The sequence below is a fragment of the Citrus sinensis genome, chromosome 5, assembly GCF_022201045.2.
Source record: "Citrus sinensis cultivar Valencia sweet orange chromosome 5, DVS_A1.0, whole genome shotgun sequence".
Taxonomy (NCBI): Eukaryota; Viridiplantae; Streptophyta; class Magnoliopsida; order Sapindales; family Rutaceae; genus Citrus; species Citrus sinensis.
In genome coordinates, this window is record NC_068560.1 from 1,381,456 (window position 1) to 1,399,858 (window position 18,403).

Consider the following 18,403-nt stretch of genomic DNA (forward strand, 5'->3'; position numbering starts at 1 on the left):
CGATCTTGGTGGTGACTATGACATTTGATTCTTTAATACACCATAACTTGGCAAATCTATTTTCTTAAACATTTTTATCTCTCTCAAACAGTAAGTCAAGTTGCAGATCATCAATTGCAGCTGTGGCCAAGCCAGTTGCTTTTACTTTTAACAAGAGCTTTGAGATGAGGCACATGTGGTGTTGTTAGTACAAAGCCAAGACATCTTTTTGTTGTTGAATCTACCAAGCAATCAGGCAATTCTTTGACCGAAAACAGAGATGATTCCTAACTTCCAGGTGAATATTTTCAACTCGGAAGATTTTGATGTGCTGCACCCATGGAGATCTGTACAACCATCGGATGAAGCCTTGAAACGATGGAGATCTGCCTGCGCTATCATCAAGAACCGCCGTAGAAGGTTCCCTTTGGTCGCCAATCTCACCAACCATGCGGAGGGCATGGATAACAAGCGCCAAGTATAGGTCCTCTTTTAGTCGCTACCTTCATTAGTTTTTGTTTTAAACAGGGTGTTACTTCCACTCTCATGTTTTCTTTAACTATATAATGATATGCTTACAAAGTTTGGATAAAAAAGTATTTTTTATCTCAGATGGTGTGACTTTATCTTATATGATGATGATTATTTATTAAGCCTCGTCGCTTCTCATCCGAATAATGATTTTGCGGTGGTCGTATAATAGTATCAACACCATTTTATTAAATGTGTTGTAATGTAGAGAGTTTCAGTACCTTCAGAATTTAAATATAATATGAACTGAATCTGGATTGATAAATGGTACATTTTGACATTGAACTCATTATTCCCAAATCAAGGCTGTCTGTTGTGTTACAGGAAAAAGTAAGATTGCACTTTTTTTTTTCTTCTCAACTCAATACACCAAGGTTAAGTTCTATTTATGATTGAGATGCTGTAATTTTTAAGCTACAATTGTTGTGAAAAAAAGTTTAATTATGAAAAAAAAATAAATAATATGTAGCAAATATAAATTTTAAAAAAATTGTTAGAGATATAATAGATTTTTTATTATATAAGTTAAAATTCGTATCAACAAAATTTCTAAACTATAATAACTGGTGTTTACCAAACACTTTAGTACTATAACTTTTAAGTTACAGCTATCCAACTTCAATTCCAAACGGACGCTATTAGTACATCGAGATATAGGATTAAAATAATTGAAGAGATGACCAAAGGAGAGAGAGAAGACCAACGAAAAAGAAGGGATCCTGCCGAGCATACCATCTCTTTGTGACTTCAACTCTTATATTTTCGTTAGTTCAACTCTTATATTTTCTTTAACTATGTAATGACGCTTACAAATTTCAGATAAAGTTTTTTTTTTTTTTGAAATCCCGGATGGTGTGTCTTTATCTTATATGATCATGTGATGATTAGTTATTAACGTTGTCACTTCTGACCCCGAATGATGATTTCGTATTGGTTGTGTAATAGTATCACTACCCTTTCGTTAAATTGGTGTAATGTAGAGAGTTTCAGTACCTTAAGAATTTAAATGCATTGTGAACTGGATCTGGGTTGATAAATGGTACAAAATGATTTTGACATTAAATTTAGTATACCCATCTCAAGGCTGTCTGTTGTGTTACAGGAAAAACTACGGGATTTATTTAGGGCTAAAAGAGCTGCTTTGCCGTTTTTTGATGTGGCACCAAGTGAATACGTCACGACCTACATTCCACATGATTTTCAAAAAGCTGCACTTGATTTTACTAGATCACCTGACGATGTGCTATCAGGTTACAAAACCCAAACTAGAAGATTTCAAGAATTTGTTGATGACATGGGATCCATAATCAAAGGCCATGAGTTAAAGTTAATGAAATGTACGAATGCAGTGTTTTCCCTCCGGGTAGGAAATTTATTAACTTATACTGTATTGAAGGCAACATCCTTTGGGGTATATCTTCTCAGTCATCTTGTGTTCAAAGCATTTTCATCCGTGCGGAATATATTTAGTAATCTTTTGTTGGGGGTCGCATTTGTACGACATAAATTTCAATATTATATGTCATTACGTAAATACATTGTGACCGAGGCTGCCAAAGTTAGAAGAATGCAAGATTGTCTTAATGATGTAGAATACGTTTCACATGATCATGATGATGACGACAACGACGACGACGACGATTTTAAAGATCATCCAATTAGCGTAATAATGCAACCGGTTTATAATGTCTCTCCGAATGGGAAATTTAGAAGAAGAATAATGTCATGGCAAAAGGGTGAGCTTTTGGGAAGTGGGTCATTTGGGTCTGTGTATGAAGGCCTCACTGAGTAAGTGAAATCTGTTCCTGTATTAATGTTCTTGGAACTTGTGAAAAGGAGTTTTATTGTTCTGATTGTATTTCAATACCCATTTGGTTACATAGCCTTATTGATATGTACCTGCTGAAGGTTTTTAATGAGTTAAAAGGATGTACAATGTCGGATTAGAAGGAAGTTTCTAGGAACTTGTTGAATACTTTTTCTGCTTTCTGAAAGATACTACAGGAAAAGTGATAGACTTCATGATGAGAACTCAATGGGGTTTTGGGTATGCTACTTGTAAATCTACTCGTCTTATTTCTCAAGATAATCACGCAAGATGAATTCAATTTTGTTTTTGATGACGAGCTAGACTGAATGTTCTTTTGCATATTCTTACTTGAAACAATGAAGTTTTGCAACTATTTTACTTTTTACTTCTAAATATTTCTAAGATTTTGAGGTGTATTTTATTTGTTTTGCAACGAGTCCATATTCTGAAAGTGGTTAGGATTATGTCTGTGTGGTCAGACTTACGATGATTAACTTGGCCTTGTTTACTATCTTTGATGTGCATGTTTATGTGCAAACGTCCATGAGCATATACTTTTTTTTTTTTTTTTGGGCAACTTCTCTTATGCTTTCTGGTTTGTTTGCAGTGATGGATTATTTTTTGCTGTGAAGGAGGTTTCTTTGCAGGATCAAGGAGCTTAGGGAAAGCAGAGCATTCTTCAACTTGAGCAGGTGGGATGATTAGTCTTGTCCTGCTGGAACTCCATTACATATTATTCTGTAGTCTTTTTCTCTGCTTTAAATTACAAATCATGCAGTTGCATATTTTTATTCTGCCTCTAAATAGCTACATTTTTTTCTATTAATTTGTTTATTGGCTCAGGAAATTTCTCTTTTGAGTCGGTTTGAACATGACAACATAGTTCAATATCTTGGCACAGACAAGGTATGCATCTATCCTCGGTGCTTCCTTTTTTTTTTTAAACCTTTCATTTCCTCATAGTAATATTTATGAAGTGAGAGCCATAACTGTGTGCTTGTAATGAAATTTATAGACCCCTAACATCTATGATTTTGCTTGAATTTGAAGCACTGTGTATTTTATAATTCTTGTTATTAACTTTAGCACTATTTGAATTTTTCTTTCTTTTTTCTTTTAAGTGAAATTATACTGTCACTGTCCTTATCATTAACATAACCAATTGAATTAAGTAGTCATGCTTGACAGGATATACTTGAGAATCAAATTTTTACGCTACAATTAAATCGCCAATGTTTCCAAACTATCTATATACCTGCGCAGAACTCTATTATTGCTAGCTTTAATTTATTCCAGCTATATTTAGTTGTGCAATCCTTTATTATCTGGCATCCCAATATATATAAACCTATCTCATTTGTTAAAGTACATAAAAGAACAAGGAACTTCCCATTAATCCTAAATTTGAAGAAACATGCAGCCCTGTTGCACACTTTGTGTGGCATATTAACTAAGTGTTTGGATTTCTATGGAATTTGTCTCTGTTATATTAAATTGTCCTTTTATATCTGGTTGTTTAGGTGTGCTTCTTTCATTTCTGGCTCTTTAATTCTAAGTCAACAAATGATTTCAGGATGAAAATAGGCTTTATATCTTCCTTGAGCTTGTAAGAAAGGGTTCACTTGCAAATCTTTATCAAAGGTACCACTTGAGGGATTCTCAAGTCTCTTCATACACAAGGCAGATCCTGAATGGCTTAATATATCTTCACGACCAGAATGTAATGTTTCAGTGCAAATAGTTGTAGCATTCATGATTGTTAATGCAGGTAGGAAATCAGTTCTTTCCCTTGCTGTTTGCCTGCAATATGTGATTATTATACATTTGTTTTCTTTCCAAAAATGCAGCTTTTTGGAGCTCAATTTTTAAAACTAGACTACAAACATGCATATTATTAAGCATTTTTATTGCTGAGACTTCGTTTATAATTTCCTGATAGTATTAGACATGAGATTTTGTAGAGGAAAGATTGATAAAATCGGTAGAAGCAAAGAGAAAAAGGTAAAAGAGTATAGAAATAATGAAAGAGCATTTAATGTGGTAGGATGTTTTGTAAACAGCTAACCATGTCGAATATGCATTTTGAAGAAAAAATTGCAATCATCACCATTTGCTGATAGTTTTAATCCCTCACAAGGACAATTACATTCTCAGTTGCTGCAAATCATGGATATTGTTTCCAATCAAGGTTACACAGAAGATAGCAATAATGGAGGTTGTTATTTGGAATTGACGGAAAGTCTGCTTAACTGTTATCATCTTGCAAGTGTTAATCATAACTTAGCAGCTACAAAGTTTCAACAGAATAATAATCTGATATCTTCTTAGTGCATGTACTGGGGATCGATTTAGAGACAAGGTGAATCTCAGTTGATGAGAGTAAGAAATTCTTCTCTCAGCAAAATGTTATAAAAATGCTCATTCAGATAGCTCACTGATTGTTTACAGACTTGTGAAAATTGTTAGGAAGCGTGTGGAGATGAATAAATAGCTTGTGTGAATTACTTTTAAAAGTGAAAAAATGAAATCGATTTCCAGGCCAGGTACATAGCTGGTCTATTTTTTGGTCTATTATAATTGTGGCAGGTGAACTTGGCAACGGCACTTGAAAAGTTGCTTCTGTTATACGTATCTCTTTTAAAATTTGTCTCTTCTCATTGTCAAGGGATATCAAATGTGCAAATATATTGGTAGATGCTAGTGGATCAGTAAAACTTGCGGATTTTGGGTTGGCAAAGGTAGTTAATCTCTCCCCTTCTTTGTAAAACTTGTGAATGCTACTGTATTTGCTGCAATATATTTGATCTTTTCAGGCAACTACAATGAATGATGTGAAATCCTGCAAAGCAACACCATTCTAGATGGCCCCTGAGGTTTCTTCTTCTGTTGTTGTCTGATTTATATAGATAAAATCTGATCTGTTTTCTGAATGTCCATCATTTATAACCGAATTTGCATGGTCTCAAGGTTCAGCTGATCTAATTGTTTATAACCATTGATTTTTGGTCATTGTCAAATTTGAGAGCTCTGAAACACATAAAATCTGATTTTTTCTTTTTACACAGCTTAAGTGCAACTTTTTAGCTTGACATGTTTGGCACAGTTTTTAGGAGGTTAACTTTTGAATTTGACACTACTGTGTTTCTATTATTTTTTTCATTTTTCTGTAGCTTGCCTTCTGTATAGCTTTAAAGATTGTAAATCAGATCCTCTACCTTCTTTCGTTTGAGTTTTGAAACATTGTCTGCTCCCTTTCATTTGAAGTTGACGAGAGAAAACCTCTCTTTATTTCAGATGTAGATAACTTTAGTCCTATAGTTGGTATTTGTACACATTTATCAAAATATCACCCAGTACGTAGCACCAAAAACCTGGAAACTGACTCTCAGTAACGCGTATTGACACATACCAAATATGTTTGTATTAGACATTCCAGGTTAAGAAAATTAGTTTTGCTTTTTAGGTTGTGAATTTAAAGAACGACGGCTATGGGCTAACTGCTGATATATGGAGCCTTGGGTGTACTGTGTTGGAGATGATAACCCATCGACCTCCATACTCTCACTTGGAAGGTGTAAGTAAAAATTTTCATATATTAAAACTGATTTTCTTTTCATAATTTTCCATGCTTTATTTATATGCCGATTTTTTCTTGTTTGTGATTTATAAAAGGTTGCATTAGTTTTGATATGCTGTTTAGTTATTGCATAGTTTTGTGTGTTGGCAGAAGCAAGCATTATTCAGGATAGGCAGGGGTGCACTTCCTCCAGTTCCCAACTCATTATCGAGAGATGCCCGGGATTTTATTCTTAAATGCTTACAAGTTAACCCAAATGATCGGCCTACTGCAGCTCAACTAATGGAGCATCCATTTGTAAAGAGGCCACTGCAAATTTCTAGGTAACTTCCTTCTCATTATAACATCATACAGTCTTGAAAGTTTCTGGTCATCCTTTGGGGTTTATGTATATCTTAGAGGTAGTCTAGCAGCATCACCAAATTAAACAATTAACTGCAACCTGTAGTTCTAGGTTTATTTCTTGTTTGGATTTAATATCATGGACATACTGAAAATAGTTGTTAAATACATTTATAAAATATCCATTTGGGTTTGCAACTTCACTGCCAAGCTTATGGGGAGAGGAGCAAGATTCTGAGGCATCCAATGGCTGCCTTGGCGATCCCAATTCATAGTATGAAGGGAATGAACAAGTGCCTCTAGATGTTTTAATGCAACTCCTTCCTGTTGATAACTGGACAAACCTTGAGAGATTCGCATTAGATCTGGCCACTTTGCTTTTTATACTGGTTTGCTTTGAGGTTAACCTACATGTTGACATGGTTGTGGTATCATTTGGTTCTATATCCATTGGGAATAATTCTCTTAGAGCTTGTGTTATCAGTTCTTTATTTTGTATGTGTCTTCTGTTTGCGTGTCCTTTGTTTGCAACTGTTAGTACAACACTAAGCATCTTTTTGCTGTTGAATCTACCTGCAAGGCAATTCTTGGCACTGAAAACAGAGATGGTGCGTTCTTGGTGAATATGCACCGGACACAACTGCTTATGGTGCAACATCTGAGAAGCTGAGATGGCGCACACATTCTATCATTGCTTATGGAACCCCTGCAGACGGATCAGTGGCATTTAAATTGCTAGGTTTCCTTCCCTTCATGTGGGCTAGGTTTTTTCTGTTAGGATTTTCCTTTCTGGGCAGAGTGCTTGGCATCAATTTGGTGTAAAGAACTCTTTTTCAGAAGTAAAAAAATCAGTATTTGTAAAATTCATATGTTGCATTTTATGGCTCAAAGGTAAATTCTGTCAGCATATGTCTTTATGCGTACGCTGAGGATCTGTTCATATGACGAAGCAAATGAAATATCAGCATCTTTGGCTTTTCTGAAAATGAAAATGGAGTAATAAAAATGGTGTTTTTTGAAAATAATAGTTGAGAATGAAAATAATGTTTTTAAAACAGTAATTTTAAAAATGGAAAGGAAAATGCTTTGGTAGCATTTTTTAGAATAAATTTTCTAAAACAGAAAAATGGAAAACGTAGAAATAGTAGTGAATTTCTACTATTTGGGATTGGTAGATGAAAAAGGTTGAGAGATTTGGCCGCAACTGGAAACAAAAAATATTGTTTTTTTTTTTTGTTTAGTATGTTTTATCTAATAAATATAAATAGTTATTCAATCTCATAAGCTCTTTTTAAATTTTTTAATGTTGTTTTTTTTTTAAGTAGAGTTTTTGAAACTAAATAAATTATTTTGTCTATACTAGTAAAAGCTTAAATTTTCATTTTTTTGGGAATAGAGGTTAATTTTTTTAAAAAAAATATTAACATGTCTAAATATCCTTTACTTATTTTATAATCTTATTTGATTTCTTTCATAATATGACGTGAAATAATTTACATATTAAATTGATTTTACAATTATTAACAAAAGCAATCATTAACAACTAAACAATTAAATTTTTTTGTTAAAACGTTCACTTGTAAGAGCTCTACTAACAAAAATTCTACTAAAAAAAATTATACCAAACAAAGCCTTAGACTCCATTTAAGAGGCATATAACCAAATCCACAATGCCAACTCAGCACATACAGGCATTAAGGTATAGTTATGTGAAATAATTGGTTACTTACTTATGGAGTAATCTCAATTCTTTGTGTGATGATATAAAAAAATTTAGCAAACTCCTTTAGTAACTAAAGGCCTTGCAAGGGTTGGGATTTCCAGCACCATCTTAGTTATCACCGGTGATCGAGCCTAACGCAACACTTGAAACATTAGGGCCCGTTCGGTATCATTTTAGAGGTCTTGTTTTCATTTTCCTTTTCTAAATTTAAGTTAGTACGTGTTCGGTGGCTGGATTTCAAAAATCAAATTATAAAATAAATAATTTGAGATTCACTTTTATAACTATCAAAGTGAGAACGTGTTTAACATGTTATCGCCATATTCCAAAACTAAACTAAAAAACAGATTAAAAAACAAACTCCAGTGACTCTCTCTTCATCCTTATCTCTTCGGGCTTATCTCTTCAACTCTCTCTCCCGATCTACTCACAGCGTTTACTCTCTCTCGGTGTGCTTTATCTCTTCGACTCTCTCTCGCGATCTACTCACAATGGTTACTCTCTCTGGATGTGCCCAAAACGGCTGTTGTACTGGTCGGCGCCGCCGCTTCATGGGGCCACTGTTATTGCTCCATCTCCGCCACCGTCGCTGCTCCGTCTCGACTGCCTCAACTGCTACTGCTCTGTCAGCTCCGTCTCTACTATTGTGAGTTCCTGATTTTTTTTATTTGAGTAAATGCCCGCAGAATACCGTCGCCGTACTTCGTCTTTGCTGCCTGCACGCTAAACCTGTTCAGCTTTGCCGTATAAATCTAGGCTGCAGCCTCCGGACTCCATTGATAAATCCTTCATTGGAGCTTCATCACACAATTGTAGCAGAGTATCAAGGTAAATTATTAATTTTTTTTAATTAGATTTTGAATTATTTTAGTCATGGTGATTTGGGTTTTGGATTATTTTATATCTCATTTGGGTTGGGTTTACCTAATTTACATGATAGCTTTAATCTCGGTGGACCTATATCATCATCATATATGTTGGAATTTTTCAATTATTCTATCAGAAGAGAAAGCTATGGAAATATGTTATTGAATTTTGGTGGCATTCTTGGTTGATTTTGAAATGTTAGCTAGCCTTTTGGCTGCACACAGATTGTCTAAACTTCATGTTTTCTTTGCATTTATAATGTCCTGCTTTGAAATTGAAGGATGTAAAGGGTGCTGAAACTTTGCACTTTGTTCTACTTAAATCAGTGTCCTTTGATTTAAAGACTTGGTCAAGTGTGTTGCTAAGTTTTGGAGACAAGAATATGCCAGTGTTTTCTTAAGTAAAATAGAGAAAGTAATTAAAGCTTGTTAATTATCAAGATTTATACAATTAAATCTCTATTTTCTAATATTTAGGCTTCGTGTTTGGTATTTCAGAAACAAGTATTGAAGCAAATTGAAGAGACTGAACTATTCAAACCGAAGATTTGTAAAAGCCGATGCTTGTGAAATTTGCTTGTGCAAATGCTTGAAACAATATTTGCTTGAAATAGTTGCAAATGCTCAGGACTATGGACTTTGGATTGGGAAACTGAAGTTAGATGAAACTTGCTGTAAGGAGCCAGACGTGACATTTGTAAAAGCTGATGATCCAAAGCCTATGACATTGGTTTCATGGAAAGTAAAAGCTGGTGGCATTGATCAAGGAATTTACATTTTGTTAGTTCCTTCATCTCCAACAAATCAACTTGAGAAATTTGCTGCATTGAAGGATGTAAATGGTGACAAGAATTTACTGTTTGTTATTTAGCTAGCCTTTTGATTGGGGAGCATGCATTTATAACTTAACAATGATAGTTTGCAATAGTATTTGGGAATGTGGATATAATACTTGGGTTATTTAAACTTTGCTTAATTTACGTGTATTCAATGAAGAATAATGATAGGTTATTTGGGGACTTTGATGTGTAAGATTTGGTTACCAACGAAGAAGGAGACACTAGTAGGCCACTTACTAATATTGATTTATCTCCAGCAAGTGTCACCGAGATGAGTGCTACAAGAGATAGAATTGCAGCTTCTATGTGACATGATTACATACGTAATGTATAATGTCTATCATGTTTTTTTTTATAATTATTTTGTTTAAATCATGTGTTGTAATATATATCTTAATTATGATGTAAAAACAATGACAATGTAATTTTTTTTAATTAATGTTAATTCTAAAACTTTATCATCATGTAAATTTTTTATAATAATTTTGTTTTAAATTATTATGTTGTATTTGTGTATGTATTAGCTAAATAATTATTTTATAAGTATAAATATGATGTAAATGCTTAATAGTAAAAACTGTTTTTGAAAAAAGTATTACCAAACACATATTCTCAGTTTTTATCATTTTCAATTGTGTCTACTGAACGCATATTACTGTTTTCAGTTTTAAAATACAGGATACAGAAAATAATACCAGACGCATACTTAAATTCGAAATACAGCAACTGCAAAACACTATTTTCATTTTCATTTTTATTCTCAGAAAATACAGATTCAAAAACAATACTAAACGGGCCCTTAAGATTTTAGATTCAATGAGTAGAAGACAATCACTATAATTTTTCAGGATACATTCTATGGTATACATGTGCTTGATATAAAAATATCAAAAATAGTTAAGTTATAAAATATATTATCGTAAAAAGATTTATTTTCTTATTAAATTAATCACATAGATTCATTTGATTTTGAAAATGGTTACATGGATACTTGAAGCAAAAAAAATGTTACATACTTACATAGACATAAACACCATTCAATGAACCAAAATGGATTCTATGGCAAAATAGATACGCAAGGAACATCTTGTACTGTGGAACCAAAATTTTATTATAAATGATTAATATACATCGAAAAATTAGTTTCACAACTTTAATTGCCTTAAACTGGGTCTATACATTTCTTCCGAATTAGTCCCACAAAAAATCATCAACCTGTTGAGGTTATCTTATCTAGATCTTTCTGATTCTTTATTTTCTGGTCAAATACCATTAGAAATATTAAAGCTCTCGCCAACTTAGTGTCCCTTGAATTATCAGGAAATTTAAATCTTCAACTCTCGAGAAGCCAAGTCTCGGAAATCTAGTTGAAAATTGTTAACCATCCTAAAAGCACTTGATTTTGTGTGTTGGCAGATGCAAGCATTATTCAGGATAGGCAGGGGTGAACTTCCACCAGTTCCCAACTCATTATCGAGAGATGCCCGGGATTTTATTCTTAAATGCTTATATGTTAACCCAAACGATCGCCCTTCTGCAGCACAACTAATGGAGCATCCATTTGTAAAGAGGCCACTGCAAACTACTAGGTAACTTCCTTCTCCTCGTTATAACATCATACAGTCTTGAAAGCGTCTGATCATCCTTTGGGGTACGTTTATGTATATCTTAGAGGTAGTCTAGCAGCATCACCAAATTAGACAATTAAATGCAACCTGTATAGTTCTGGGTTTGATTTCTTGTTTGGATTTAATATCATGGACATACTGAAAGTAATTTTTAAATACATTTATAAAATATCCATTTGGGTTTGCAACTTCACTGTAAAGCTTATGGGGAGAGGAGCAAGATTCTGATGTATCCAGTGGCTGCCTTGGCGATCCTAATTCACAATATGAAAGGAATAAACAAGTGCCTCTAGATGTTTTAAAGCAACTCCTTCCTGTTGATAACTGGACAAACCTTGAGAGATTCGCATTAGATCTGGCCACTTTGCTTTTTATACTGGTTTGCTTTGAGGTTAACCTACATGTTGACATGGTTGATGTGTCGTTTGGTTCTATATCCATTAGGAGTAATTCTGTTAGAGCTTGTGTTATCTGTTCTGTATTTTGTAAGTGTGGACTGGAGTGAAATGAATTCAAAACTCAAAGCTCCAAAACGGTAGCGGTTTGAGTAAGTGGTGTTTTCACTCATAGATCACGTGCAATCGCGCGTCGTTTGTCTTATGGAAGAAACGGCGTTGTTTTCAGTCGTTTTGGGCAAGCTTAAGTGCAGCACGTGAGACAGCATGTGAGGAAGGAATCAAATTCGTTATAAAGCCGTTACACACGTGTCCAAAGGCTGTACAATCTGGGTTTTCATAACTGGATATATAGAGGCTGATTGTTGAAGCAGATTGTGTGTGATTTTGTGAGCTTTCCAGAGAATTCCAAGAAAGTGAGAGAGATTCTTCTTGTTCCCTGTACCTTTCTCTGTATTATCTCTGTAAAATCCATTTCGAATCATCAATAAAGCTTTTTCTGTGGCTTCTCCCGTAGATGTAGATTGTGCATTTTATGCATAATCGAACCACGTTAAAATGAAATATTATTTTCTAAACAATGGTGAAAATATCAGCATCTTTGGCTACTGTGAAAATGAAAATGGAGTAATAAACAATGGTGTTTTTTTGAAAATAATAATTGAGAATGGAAATAGTGTTTTTAAAACAGTAATTTTAAAAATGGAAAGGAAAATGTCTTGGTAGCATTTTTTAAAAATAAATTTTCTAAAACAGAAAAATGGAAAATGTAGAAATAGTAGTAAATTTCTACTATTTGGGATTGGTAGATGAAGAAAAGCGGAGAGATTTGGCTGCAATTGGAAACAATTAATTGTTAAAATGCATCGTAAAATTAAATAAATTTAATTTTTTATAATATTTTTTATAACAGGATAGATTAAGTGGATGATTAATAATCTTCTTAATAATAAAATAGGAACATAAAGTAATTTAAATTACATGATAAAATGCTATTTTGTAAGGGAAAAATTAAAGGAATTTACTAAAATGTAGCTTCTCTAAATAATTCCTTGTTGGCCGCTAATTGAGATGATAATTTCAAATAAGAACTTTCCTCTAAGCATGCTCAGTACCTTTTGTGCGTTTGAAAGGGGAAGAAGGTGGAAGGCTGGAAGCTGGTGTTTTGGTCATTTTGGCAATCTAGTATTACTTCTTTTGTTCTTTGCCTAAATAAGAACTGTTCATATGAAGAAGCAAAATGAAATATCAGCATCTTTGGCTTTTGAGAAAATGAAAATGGAGGGATAAAAAATGGTTTTTTTTTAAATAATAATTGAGAATGAAAAATAATGTTTTAAAAACGGTAATTTGTCCGCAATTGAAGTGTACAGATCCACTTGATTTGTGTTTGAATTTTTTGTAGGTGGGGAATTTCACTGTTGAGATAGATGCAGAGAATGAGAATCTCTATTGTTATTTTTTTATGGCAGAATAAATTTAAAGTGGTAATTTTCCTAATAATAAAACAAAAACCTCATGTAATTTAAATTACATGATAAAAGGCTATTTTTATAAAGGAAAGGTAAAAGGAATTTACTAAAATGTAGCTTCTCTAAACAACTCCTCCTCGGCCGCTGTTGAGATGATAATTTCAAATTAAAACTTTCATCCACGAATGCCCATAAACTTTTGTGCGTTTGGAAGTGGAAGAAGGCGCAAACTGGAAAGCTAGTGTTTTGGTCTTTTTGGAGAAGTTAAGGGCAATTAAGTAACAAAACAAAGGATAATGCTAGCATTTTGAATGTAATTTCAATGAAAATGGTGGGTAAAACATGTAACTAAATATTTTATTGATAATGAGATGAAAGTTTAATTTTTGATGGGGAAAAAAAAAAAGAGAGAAGAAAGTTACTTGAAGTGATTGAACCTGCTAACAGCTTTGCAAGAAACAATCATTTTTTTCAGGATCTTTTGATCAACTTTTAACAAGTTGTTCAAAGAGAAGACTAAATCCAGAAAGAATCAATTAACACAAGAATTATCTTCTTTAAAACTAAGAATCAAGAAATCTGAAAAGAACAGAAACAATCACAACCAACACAAAGAACGATAACGTGGTTCATTTGCACCAAGAATGGCACAACCTACGTCCACGGGAGAAGCTTTATGGAGAGTTTTTATTGAACAACAATGGAGGATCTTTACACGGCTTACTCAGGAGACTACAGAGAATAATTTCCATCTATTCTCTAATCTCTCTCTTAACTTGTTTACACACAATTGTGAATCAAAACTGTTACACCAGTCAGTTTTATAGCTACCAGAGCAACAAACCAGCAACCCAAAATGTACAGAATGTTGACACGTAGAGTAACGGTTTTACCGAACTGGCTTAAGCTTGATCACATGGCCATCACGTGCATCACTTAAAGTTTTGTTTAAACAACATAGCGATACTGCCGTTTTGAGCTTATATTAAATTTTAAATTTAATTTTAAATTTTTAATGCCCATGGGCATGGCACACTAAAACGCTGCCGTTTTAAGACTGATGAGTTTGATTCACCAGCAAGCTCCCCGTTACTTTATGTGATTCGAAGGAAGAAAGAGCAACAGCGACACATGTCAACATATAAAGAGCAACAGCGAGCCAGTTGCCTAAACGGACACAAGGACAAGATAAATGTGTGTCAGAGTGTACCGACGCTTACTAGTCTTGGCATAATCACAAAAAAAGAGACAAAAAATCCAAACAGCTGAGTGGGGAAAGAAATGGGATGGAGATCTGCCGGCATTGCAATCTTCTGGCTCGCCAGAATCCGTAGGATCCTCGACCTCAAGAGCTTCCGTACGATCGCCGACCTCATCAAGAATGACGAGTCTGAGGCTAACGATCCCAAATTACTGGTCCATATTCCTTTTTTTTTTCTTTATTGGTTACTTATGATTCAATTTAATTTAGGTTAGCTTACGATGAATTCGATTCTCTCTCGGGCTTTTCAATCTAATTCAAGACCGGTCAGTAGACCCTGCATTAGCGGTGGAACTGAATCGGTAACTCTTGATTTGATATGAAACCCAAAGTTTACTTAATGCATCGCCAAATTGAATATGAAAGTTTTGAAATTCTATCACGTATTCTTTATGCTTTTCGAAGAAGAGATAGGAAAGAAAAATGCAAAAAAAAAAATCGGAATTCATGTTATTTTCCCCAATTACTAATTAGTAGTAATTTAGTATTACTTATATAGTTGTTTGCCTAATTTCATTGGGGCTAATGCCTAATGGGAAATTCTTAGAATCAACACTCAAGAATTTTAAATGCAGTGTGAACAGTAAAGATTAATAGTACGGAATGATTAAGAAATGGAATTTACAATACCGAACTAAGGGCTGTCTGTTTGTTACAGGAAAAAGCTAGAGTTGTGTGTGTTGCTCTGAAAGCTGTACTTCACTTTACTGAAAATTTGGATCTGTATCCAATTGAAGATGCGCCACCAAATGCATACAGTGTGGCTGTGCCTGTCACTGAAGATAGAAGATTTCATGAACCCGCTGATGTTGGTGGATCCACCGTCAATGGCCATGTAATGATAATTGATACCGAAACTTCTATTCCTCACTTAATTTTGAAAATATGCTCTTTTGATATTTGAATATTGCTCGAGTATCCATTTTCCTGTTTGGATTTGGCTATATCGAGGTAAGAACTAAGAATATCAAAGTTTTGCATACAATTGGCCTCGAATCTCTGAGCTTGAAATTTTTCACGTAATGAATGACTAAACAATTTCATTGATTGGGATGTCTAATTGGATTCTTTGTATATTACAGATTTGTGAGCTATTTGGTAAAGATGGGAAACGTGCACTTGCTGTGTTTTATGTTGTGTTGGAGACAGCATCATTTTTACTGGATATATTTGGGAAAAGTAAGAGGGACGACCTTCTTGCTGCATTTCTATTGTCAGCATTTGGTTTTGCTGTTATTATGGGTACGAATACTTGGACCCTGAGAAGAACCAGAACTGGCACTGGAATGGATTCACAGAAGAAACTGCATATGGCACTGGAAATATCTTTCTCTTTGGTTCAGTTGATTGTTACGCTCATTTATTTTATTCTGGCAGAATTGGGTATCAAGAACAGGTTTAATACACCTGTTTTCCCACTAGTCTTTGCTATAGTTGCTGCTGTGTTTACTTTCAAATATGATGTGGAAGTTTCTGATTCATCAGGCCATCCCAGCATGCATACGGCCCCAGCTGTTGATAGTCAGGTATGCTTGTGAACATAATTGTAATAATGAAGCTGCACTTGGTGAAGTCGCATACTTATCACCTCTATGACTATGAATTCCTACAACTATAAAGAAAATTACATGAGACGGTAAGCTTTTGCAATATTGTGGAAAGAAGGAAATATAAAGATTGTGAGATTGCATTGTGTGGGTCAATAATTTAGTCATATGAGGTCTCTAAAAGATTGCTTTAATAATTTGTATGTATAATGCTAGGGGCCTCTGTAGATTTAGAAATCCTTTATGTATGGCCAAATGAGTACAGATATCAAATCTTTGATAATTTGTGTCTTTTTAGGTTCATATGCCAAATAATACTAGCAATGAGGATGCGGAAACAAACGGCAGCATGCCTATGCTGGTGATGGTGACCTCTCATGACTAATGAAGATGATTCTAAGAGATGAGGTTCGTATGTTTGTTCTTCACTCTGTCTTCAGGCTTGCTCTTTCTCTCATTCTATTTACACAAATTCTCTTTTTTAAGTTTTAGTGCCGGAAAAATTTATATATGTTAATAGATGGGTTTGTGAGTAATGTTTCAAGAGCTTATTTTAGGAGTCTGAAAATTTGATTATTGTTTCATGCTTAGAGTCTAGAGGAGGCATCTGTCCCCCTTTGCTCATTTGATTCAGATTTCAAGCTGACTATAATTATAGGTTTCAATTTTGATTATAAAAGCACATTGGGTCCAAGTTTTGGCCATAGGTGTAATTCCGATTACTCTGAATAACTTTTGATTTGTACAGCACGCTGAGGGGTTAAGTGATGGTGTTAAGTTATTGTGATTCCTGAAATTCATGAAACTTGTATTATGCCAATAAGAATAAATGAAACTGTTTTGATTGGGTCACAGAAGAAACTTTTGATGTGCCAATTAATTGTTTTGGTAACGGTACACTAAGTGATATGAATTTTTTAAAAAAGTGATTTTATTATTATCATTATTATTACTATTATTTAACATAACTGCAACTAAATTTCCCCCATATTTTATGTGCAGGGTTTGAACTCCGGAACTATCGTTTTCCACTTCAAAATTTTACCAACAAGTTAGATTAGCGGCCCCCACTATGTAGAGATTTATATAACTAACATATTTCTGCAGTTATCAAATTCATAATTGTGTTATTTTTCTTGGAAACTATCCTTCAAAATAACTGTGTTCCACGGTATATTTTCCCTGATAGCTTTATAGTCATTCGATCAGAATAGTGCATAAAGATCATAAGGTAGATATTTATATGTAATCAAGATTATCTTAAGGTCGATTGTGTACATAATTACTCCGATTGAGAATGTATAAATGGTCACATTGGTCTTGGGGGCACATTGGTCGTTTGTATATAGATAATGTAAAGACAAGGTGTTGTATGATATTAACCAAATGAATTCTTGTAATTGAATTCTAATTCCGTTAATTGGAAAGTGTACTACTACAAACGGAGGCCACCCATCTTTTTATAACCGAATCAGGTGGTGTGTGATGAGTGTGCAGGTGGTGGGAAGCTCACGCAAGTGATCGGCCTGTGATGTAGCTTGTAGCATAATATGTGATTTTTATCATTGTGCTACTTATAATTATTGCAGCCTGCGGATGTTTGTATTTATATTTTAAAATGTGGATTTGTGGATTCGGAATTTTATAATATTTTAAATTATTGAGAAATTATTTTACAAGATTATAAAAAACCTTTTAAAACATTATAAAGTTTCGAATCTAAATTTTAAAAAATGTAGGTGCCCTTACTAAAAAAAGGACTCTAGCTACTTAACAAACCAATCTCTTGCTTATGCTTCTGTTCCAATAGTACCAAGCGATGTGAGCACTATGTGCAGATCAAATTTGCCCATCACAAGTGATTGCATTGATCTGGGTGATTTAGGTGGATACCCGCATATCTATCACAACACATTGCTATCTATTATTTGAATATTTTGCGTACTGTACCAAGTAAGCCAGGGAGAATCCTGAAATGCGAGTAAATTTCAGTTTTGGCAGAAATAATTTGGGAAGCAATCACTCTCGTTTTGATGATCAAGAGTAATTCAAAGAGCTAGCCTACGAGCAGCTAGAACTCTCGTAGCCTTTTTTTTTTGCAACTAATTTTAATACTTCTTAATTTCAACTTATTCCTTACATTTTTTTATTCTTTGTTGAACAAAAACAAGATATTAATTTGTTGATCTCATGATTACATGAAAATATATTTACATGGACCAATACCTTATACTGTATGCTTTTTCGAAAAAAAAAATTGATATATGAATTAAAATGTAATAATTAAACAAAATTATTATCTTAAAAAACATGAACATGAAAATGCATAAAATAATTTTTTTAATAAAAATTAATTAATTGTTTCATCTAGTTGAGATTATTTTAAAAATATTTCTTTTTTTTGTTAATTTTAGGCCAAAATTTGCCTCTCTC

The 18,403-nt window shown here is 33.7% G+C and overlaps 2 protein-coding genes and 1 long non-coding RNA gene across 4 annotated transcripts; all 3 read left to right on the forward strand.

Moving 5' to 3' along the window:
• Positions 1-259: 259 nt before the first annotated feature.
• Positions 260-11,842, forward strand: LOC102609842 (uncharacterized). The gene is given in 10 exon segments (XM_052442828.1): positions 260-457; positions 1,613-2,298; positions 2,506-2,557; positions 3,164-3,226; positions 3,894-3,961; positions 4,932-5,058; positions 5,134-5,193; positions 5,784-5,894; positions 6,048-6,220; positions 11,497-11,842. Coding segments are annotated over 10 exon segments (1,842 nt in total). The 3' UTR covers positions 11,801-11,842.
• On the forward strand, positions 8,502-9,744 carry LOC112498357 (uncharacterized). The gene is made up of 3 exons (XR_008055127.1): positions 8,502-8,608; positions 8,719-8,790; positions 9,327-9,744. It is a non-coding gene; the product is annotated as an uncharacterized LOC112498357 (long non-coding RNA).
• A 2,436-nt stretch (positions 11,843-14,278) lies between the features above and the next one.
• On the forward strand, positions 14,279-17,370 carry LOC102626266 (uncharacterized). Of its 2 annotated transcripts, none has more exons than XR_003063631.2 (5): positions 14,279-14,578; positions 15,082-15,258; positions 15,506-16,059; positions 16,269-16,378; positions 16,973-17,370. XR_003063631.2 is itself a non-coding variant. In XM_006470122.4 (5 exons), exons 1-4 carry the CDS (start codon positions 14,444-14,446, stop codon positions 16,353-16,355), a joined length of 843 nt encoding a protein of 280 aa, XP_006470185.2. In that variant the 5' UTR covers positions 14,279-14,443; the 3' UTR covers positions 16,356-16,378; positions 16,973-17,370. The 2 variants fall into 2 exon arrangements, 1 of the variants encoding a protein (XP_006470185.2); XM_006470122.4 differs by having other exon boundaries at positions 15,506-15,949.
• The last annotated feature ends 1,033 nt before the right edge of the window (positions 17,371-18,403 follow it).

Coding starts and splice junctions, on each gene's coding strand:
- LOC102626266 (XM_006470122.4), top strand. CDS start 14,444: ATGGGATGGAGATCTGCCGGCATTGCAATCTTCTGGCTCGCCAGAATC. Junction 15,259..15,505: donor GATCCACCGTCAATGGCCAT/GTAATGATAATT, acceptor TGTATATTACAG/ATTTGTGAGCTATTTGGTAA. Junction 15,950..16,268: donor CCCCAGCTGTTGATAGTCAG/GTATGCTTGTGA, acceptor GTGTCTTTTTAG/GTTCATATGCCAAATAATAC.